This window comes from Cherax quadricarinatus, chromosome 69 (genome assembly GCF_038502225.1).
Source record: "Cherax quadricarinatus isolate ZL_2023a chromosome 69, ASM3850222v1, whole genome shotgun sequence".
In the NCBI taxonomy this organism is placed as follows: Eukaryota; Metazoa; Arthropoda; class Malacostraca; order Decapoda; family Parastacidae; genus Cherax; species Cherax quadricarinatus.
Window position 1 is genome coordinate 730,001 of NC_091360.1, and position 8,521 is coordinate 738,521.

Sequence of the window (8,521 nt, forward strand, 5' to 3'; positions counted from 1 at the left end):
CATCGTGGCTTCCAGCGTGACTGAGTCACTAGTGACAATTTACACGCTAAGGGGCAGGAATCGAGTTTTCCAGTGTCACAACAAGACACTAAATTATTAAAAAAAAAGAGTCAGTCGTTTATTCCAAGAGAAGAGACGAAACATTATCAGATTTATCCGCCTAGAAGACATTATCCAACATTATTTATACAAGACAGAGTTATGAAACACACTCAACAGGTGGCCCGGTGGTCTGGTGGCTAAAGCTCCCGCTTCACACACGGAGGGCCCGGGTTCGATTCCCGGCGGGTGGAAATTCCGACACGTTTCCTTACACCTATTGTCCTGTTCACCTAGCAGCAAATAGGTACCTGGGTGTTAGTCGACTGGTGTGGGTCGCATCCTGGGGGACAAGATTAAGGACCCCAATGGAAATAAGTTAGACAGTCCTCGATGACGCACTGACTTTCTTGGGTTATCCTGGGTGGCTAACCCTCCGGGGTTAAAAATCCGAACGAAATCTTATCTTATCTTATCTTAACATACCTGTAACACACAACACTACCTTAGGCTTCAGCTACTGGTGCACCTCCCAGCCTTCCACACTTTAAGTCTTCACCATATAATTTGTACTGTGTCCAGGTGCCTTTACTGACTTGTAAAAACCTCTTGCAGAGGTAAAATATTGTCCTTAATTACCTAAAATTAAACTTGGTCTTTTCCATAGAGTTTATCAGTGTATTGTGTGGTTAATTTTGACTGATGTCTAATAGCTAAAATTAAGAAATTGTATTAACCCACAACATTCAATTTTCGGCCGGGTGGAAACACTGGGTATGTTTCCTTACACCTGCTGTCCATGGTCACCTAGCAAGCAAGTAGGTACCTTAGTGTTAGCCATCTTACACCTACTATCCCCGTTCACCTAGCAAGCAAGTAGGTACCTTAGTGTTAGTCAACTTACACTTACTATCCCCGTTCACCTAGCAAACAAGTAGGTACCTTAGTGTTAGCCATCTTACACTTACTATCCCAGTTCACCTAGCAAGCAAATAGGTACCTGTGAGAACTGGTGTGGGTGGCATCCTGGGGGACAAGATTGAAGGACCACTATGGAAATAAGACAGTCAGTCCTCTATGATGCACTGACTTTCTTGCGTTATCCTGGGTGGCTAACCCTCCAGGGTTAAAAATCAGAGAACACTCTTATCTTATATTATATTATCTTGATAAATGCGATAATGCATACAGGCGATAAAAATCTTTTAAAGTATGAACAAAAAAATGGGGAGCCAGCGAGCGAACATTGTAACAGTAACTTCCTAAGTCTTCTCTTCCACAGTAACATCAACAAATGTTACAACTTCTCACAAATTACCAAATTACGATTGTTTAGGTTAGTTTAGGTGAAGTTTTTAAGTTAGTTTTGATCCAAAAATATAAATCTTTATTATTATTATTATAATCAAGGGGGAAGCGCTAAACCCGGAGGATTATACAGCGCCTGGGGGGGGGGGATGTGGAAGGCATTCAGGCTTAATTCGGGGAACTGGAGCACAGATCCAATTCCCTAAATCAAGAGCCCCTCACCAACATCAAGGAACCTTCCTTGAGGGGTATAAATCTTTAAATCTTTGCCAATGAAAAAAAATTAACTATCATTATGCAAAATATTTTTTTAAAGGTTAATTTTTAAGGATGTTGGGCCTCTTCGACAAGTTCGGAAGTTCTTGGATTTTCTTGCAGAAACCTTCACTGGTCTACAGATGTTGACGGTGATCAACATGGAAACTAACAAGCTGAGGAACCTGGCTGGAGGAACCTTCAACCTCAGCAGTGTACAGGCAGCTGTCTCCATTGATCTTACCAATAACTTAATTAACACTGTCAACATCGGTGCCTTCACTGGTCAGCACTGTTGTGTGAGGTGTTGTAGAGTTGTAGTGGTGGTGTGGTAGTGGTGGTGTTGTAGAGTTGTAGTGGTGGTGGTGTGGTGGTGGTGGTGTTGTAGTGGGGGTGTGGTAGTGGTGGTGTGGTAATAGTGGTGTTGATGGTGGTGTTGATGGTGGTGTTGTAGTAGTGGTGTTGTAGTGGTGGTGTTGTAGTGATGGTGTTGTAGTGGTGGTGTTGTAGTGGTGGTGTTATAGTGGTGGTGTTGTAGTGGTGGTGTTGTAGTGGTGGTGTTGTAGTGGTGGTGTTGTAGTGGTAGTGTTGTAGTGGTGGTGTTGATGGTGGTGTTATAGTGGTGGTGTTGTAGTGGTGGTGTTGTAGTGGTGGTGTTGTAGTGGTGGTGTTGTAGTTGTGGTGTTGTAGTGGTGGTGTTGTTAGGGAGCACAAAAATAGTGTTAGGCTTGCCGACACTAACAATGCTCTTTTCTGTCACGTCAGAGATCATAGCCATCCTATTGACTGGTCTTCTGCTAAAACTGTCTTCCCTACTTCCAACTCGAACAGTCGCCGTTTAGTTGAATCCTCTCTAATACACAACTTTCCTTGTATGAACCTTAGCCCTGGCTTCGTCTCTGTAGATGCCTTCCTCTCCCACTACATTGTAAAATGTTCCAAACTACAGAACACCCGTGACTTAACCTGAATCCTCATTTTTTCTTCTTCTTCTTCTTCTTCTTCTTCTTCTTCTTCTTCTTCTTCTTCTTCTTCTTCTTCTTCTTCTTCTTCTTCTTTTTCTTCTTCCTCTTCCCCTTTCCTCTCTCCTTTTCTCCTCTGGGTTGTCTTTCTCTCTCCTGTCTCGTGTTTCTGTTCCTTCTTTATTTTATTTCACCACTTCCCCTTTCACGCACCTCTGTGCGCTTGCTCTCCCTCTGTGGGTTTCTAGCTCTCTTGCAGTGCTCCCCTTCCTTTGTATTTGACTGGCTCGTCTTCCTTATTTCCCACTTCTACCACTACCACTACTACTACCTCTTCTTCTTCTACTACAACTACTGATGAAATTAAGACACATGTGCGGCGTCTGGTTGTCTTTGTTGTGGACGTTTCGCCATCCAGTGGCTGGCTGGATGGCGAAACGTCTACGGTGGGGATGCCCGGGTGTTGTGCATGTGTCATTTCATCCTGTCGGTATTATATACAATTCTTGTACTACTACTACTACTACTACTACTACCTCCACCTCTTCCTGCCTATATATAGCCGTCCTGCTCCACCTCTGTTAGTGTGACTTTGTCAATGGTCCAAGTCGGACCGAAACGTTGTCGTAAGCTTCTCTCTTTTATGTGCGGGTTATTTGTGTATCGTTCCAGTCACGGTATTGTGCCTTTTTGTTATTTACTGGGCACGGTCATCACTCAACAACACTGGACAGTCATCACTCAAGAACACTGGACACAGTCATTATTCAACACTAGAAACAATCATCACTCAACAACACTGGACACAGTCATCAGTCAACACTGGACACAGTCATCACTCAACACTGGACACAGTCATCACTCAACACTGGACACAGTCATCACTCAACACTGGACACAGTCATCACTCAACACTGGACACAGTCATCAGTCAACACTGGACACAGTCATCACTCAACACTGGACACAGTCATCACTCAACACTGGACACAGTCATCAGTCAACACTGGACACAGTCATCACTCAACACTGGACACAGTCATCACTCAACACTGGACACAGTCATCACTCAACACTGGACACAGTCATCACTCAACACTGGACACAGTCATCACTCAACACTGGACACAGTCATCAGTCAACACTGGACACAGTCATCACTCAACACTGGACACAGTCATCACTCAACACTGGACACAGTCATCAGTCAACACTGGACACAGTCATCACTCAACACTGGACACAGTCATCACTCAACACTGGACACAGTCATCACTCAACACTGGACACAGTCATCACTCAACACTGGACACAGTCATCACTCAACACTGGACACAGTCATCAGTCAACACTGGACACAGTCATCACTCAACACTGGACACAGTCATCACTCAACACTGGACACAGTCATCAGTCAACACTGGACACAGTCATCACTCAACACTGGACACAGTCATCACTCAACACTGGACACAGTCATCACTCAACACTGGACACAGTCATCAGTCAACACTGGACACAGTCATCAGTCAACACTGGACACAGTCATCACTCAACACTGGACACAGTCATCACTCAACACTGGACACAGTCATCACTCAACACTGGACACAGTCATCAGTCAACACTGGACACAGTCATCACTCAACACTGGACACAGTCATCACTCAACACTGGACACAGTCATCACTCAACACTGGACACAGTCACCACTCAACACTGGACACAGTCATCACTCAACACTGGACACAGTCACCACTCAACACTGGACACAGTCACCACTCAACACTGGACACAGTCATCACTCAACACTGGACACAGTCATCACTCAACACTGGACACAGTCATCACTCAACACTGGACACAGTCATCACTCAACACTGGACACAGTCATCACTCAACACTGGACACAGTCATCACTCAACACTGGACACAGTCACCACTCAACACTGGACACAGTCATCACTCAACACTGGACACAGTCACCACTCAACACTGGACACAGTCACCACTCAACACTGGACACAGTCATCACTCAACACTGGACACAGTCATCACTCAACACTGGACACAGTCATCACTCAACACTGGACACAGTCATCACTCAACACTGGACACAGTCATCACTCAACACTGGACACAGTCACCACTCAACACTGGACACAGTCACCACTCAACACTGGACACAGTCATCACTCAACACTGGACACAGTCACCACTCAACACTGGAGACAGTCATCACTCAACACTGGACACAGTCACCACTCAACACTGGACACAGTCATCACTCAACACTGGACACAGTCATCACTCAACACTGGACACAGTCACCACTCAACACTGGACACAGTCATCACTCAACACTGGACACAGTCACCACTCAACACTGGACACAGTCACCACTCAACACTGGACACAGTCATCACTCAACACTGGACACAGTCACCACTCAACACTGGACACAGTCACCACTCAACACTGGACACAGTCATCACTCAACACTGGACACAGTCATCACTCAACACTGGACACAGTCATCACTCAACACTGGACACAGTCATCACTCAACACTGGACACAGTCATCACTCAACACTGGACACAGTCACCACTCAACACTGGACACAGTCACCACTCAACACTGGACACAGTCATCACTCAACACTGGACACAGTCACCACTCAACACTGGACACAGTCATCACTCAACACTGGACACAGTCATCACTCAACACTGGACACAGTCACCACTCAACACTGGACACAGTCATCACTCAACACTGGACACAGTCATCACTCAACACTGGACACAGTCATCACTCAACACTGGACACAGTCATCACTCAACACTGGTCACAGTCACCACTCAACACTGGACACAGTCATCACTCAACACTGGACACAGTCATCACTCAACACTGGACACAGTCATCACTCAACACTGGACACAGTCATCACTCAACACTGGACACAGTCATCACTCAACACTGGACACAGTCACCACTCAACACTGGACACAGTCATCACTCAACACTGGACACAGTCATCACTCAACACTGGACACAGTCATCACTCAACACTGGACACAGTCACCACTCAACACTGGACACAGTCATCACTCAACACTGGACACAGTCATCACTCAACACTGGACACAGTCATCACTCAACACTGGACACAGTCACCACTCAACACTGGACACAGTCATCACTCAACACTGGACACAGTCATCACTCAACACTGGACACAGTCATCACTCAACACTGGACACAGTCACCACTCAACACTGGACACAGTCACCACTCAACACTGGACACAGTCATCACTCAACACTGGACACAGTCATCACTCAACACTGGACACAGTCATCACTCAACACTGGACACAGTCATCACTCAACACTGGACACAGTCATCACTCAACACTGGACACAGTCATCACTCAACACTGGACACAGTCATCACTCAACACTGGACACAGTCATCACTCAACACTGGACACAGTCACCACTCAACACTGGACACAGTCATCACTCAACACTGGACACAGTCATCACTCAACACTGGACACAGTCATCACTCAACACTGGACACAGTCATCACTCAACACTGGACACAGTCATCACTCAACACTGGACACAGTCATCACTCAACACTGGACACAGTCATCACTCAACACTGGACACAGTCATCACTCAACACTGGACACAGTCATCACTCAACACTGGACACAGTCATCACTCAACATCACCCCAATATTCAAAACATCGTGTATAATCCATTACATATTTCCCGTACACTTCACTTCTCTTAACATTCCTGCCTTATATTATGTATCATATTATCTGCTGTTATCAGCAGTTCTTGTAATAATTTCTGTGCTGTATTTTGGCTCCTTCAGTCACTGTAATTTTCTTATCACGTCCACTGTCAGGTCTGGCTGAAGACTCTGTTATCATTCTCTATCTGAACGAGGTGTCCCTGTTGGAGGAGGAGGTGTGGAGACCCGTCTTGGAAAACAATGTCACGGTGGTTCTGACAGGTCAGTTTTCTTTACCTCATCTCACCCAGACACTTGTATAATCTTAATATATGTGCAGTTGTTGAAGATAAATTCCCTAGGCAGCTTTACGAATGAGTTTGACGTATAAAAGGGGTTAAAATTATTGGATTTGAGAATGACGTGTTAACTATGGGCCAGTAGACCTCTTGCAGTTAGGTTAGGTAAGGTTCGTCAGGGAACAGGACAAGTTTTTCCTGACGAGGGTCTTAGTCATATTATGACCCACAGCTGGAGCTTTTAGTCATCTGACTGAGGCCTTCCACTGGCTTACCCCTCCACCCCTTTAAAAATTAGGGTTACAAGTTGCACAGTAGTGTTCCTCCAATAGGGAGGACACAGATGCATACACTTACGACATTTTTTGGATTGAAATAGATCAAACAAAGATGTCCTGAATGTATGCACTTGTCTTCTCACATCTTCATTGCCTTATATTAAAGTCATTGTTTGTCAATAAATACATATCTTCTCACTGTTTCATTTTTCATTTTTTTATTTTGGTTGTTCTTGTGCTAAGTTTCTCTAATAACTTACTGTCTATTGACTAAAAAAATATTTCCAGCGAGATTTGGGGAATCATGTGAATGTTTATGGCACTTTAATACACACTGTTGACATCCGGCTATGTGCAGCCTCCTCACTCTCCCATCTTCCCCTCAGAACTCCCTTATATGAAGATGTTGTCACTAACGCATCTGAAATCCATACATACAACCATTCTTTGAAATAAACAGTAAATTCATGACATTCATGTCATCTGTACGTACATTATCTGCCTCTTAACACTCCATGATTATTACTACTCGCCAAGATTGCTACTCAATTGACCTTCGCAGGTAACCCGCTAGATTGTGGTTGTGACCTGGAGTGGGTTGTGCTGAACCAGAGCCGCTGGCTTCCTTACCTCTATGGTGCGATATGCTACGATGGTATCACACTGCAAGAACTGGATCCAACATTTTACATCAATTACTGCTGATTCCCGTGTAGTTGACTGGTTAATGGGGGAATCTACGGCCATTCTACTACACGAGGGTTATTAAAGCAGCATTTCACCTGCTTATCACCAGTTAAGAATACTTTAATGCCCAGAATATCTAATGCAGTAAACTCTCAATATTATACACTGGTATACATAAACATTGTGTATATAATGTATTTATTGCATTGTATTAAACATTTTACTTACTTTTATTAAAGTTTGTAATATATTTAAGATATTTTCACTGTGAACAATGAGAAGATAGTATTAGAGATGATCCTGAGAGATAACTAGAAGTGCTTTTTACTTGACACTAAAACATAATCATACACAGGTTTGATATTTCCTAATAATGAAGGAAAACGACGTTTCGCCCATCAATAACGTGTAAAGTACATACATCTGCGCAGACCTGTACTTATGACACGCTTGTCTCACGGGGATTAATTATATCCTAACTGTAATGTGAAGCTGGATAAATATTCTAGCAATAACGTAAAATTAGCTGTATTCTATTTACACATTAAATATCTGAAATAAAGAATAAGTTAATCGACTTTATTTTACGTAATGCTTTTATTATTTGTAGTATTATGATAATAATGTCTTAGCTTATGTAAAGCAGGAGCGATGCAGTCTTAATGTAATCTTAACAATGTAATCTTAATAAAAGGAATCTGAACTGCTTTGATTTTTCTGGTGAAACTACGAAAACGTTATTGGGATCAGTAACCCGGTGGACTAATAACCCAGGATAAGCCCCCAGAAAACCCAGGAATCTGGCTTATTTCATAGGACCTTCCTCAACACCTCCACCACCCCTGACACAACACACAGCTGACACAGCTGACACCGCAGATACAGCTGACACAGCTGAAACATCATACACAGCTGACACAGCTGAAACATCATACAC

The 8,521-nt window shown here is 43.8% G+C and overlaps 1 protein-coding gene across 3 annotated transcripts in view; it reads left to right on the forward strand.

The window, feature by feature from the left end:
* The window catches only part of LOC128701852 (oplophorus-luciferin 2-monooxygenase non-catalytic subunit), a 9,113-nt gene extending 822 nt beyond the window's left edge, over window positions 1-8,291 (forward strand). Inside the window, exons 2-4 of one of the 3 annotated variants that reach the window (XM_053795791.2) lie at window positions 1,726-1,887; window positions 6,495-6,602; window positions 7,460-8,291. In XM_053795791.2, the coding sequence (XP_053651766.1) occupies window positions 1,726-1,887; window positions 6,495-6,602; window positions 7,460-7,602 (413 nt within the window). In that variant the 3' untranslated portion in view covers window positions 7,603-8,291. The remainder of the gene's footprint in view (window positions 1-1,725; window positions 1,888-6,494; window positions 6,603-7,459) is intronic. The other 2 variants (XM_053795792.2, XM_053795793.2) reach the window with 2 other exon arrangements.
* Window positions 8,292-8,521: the final 230 nt, after the last annotated feature.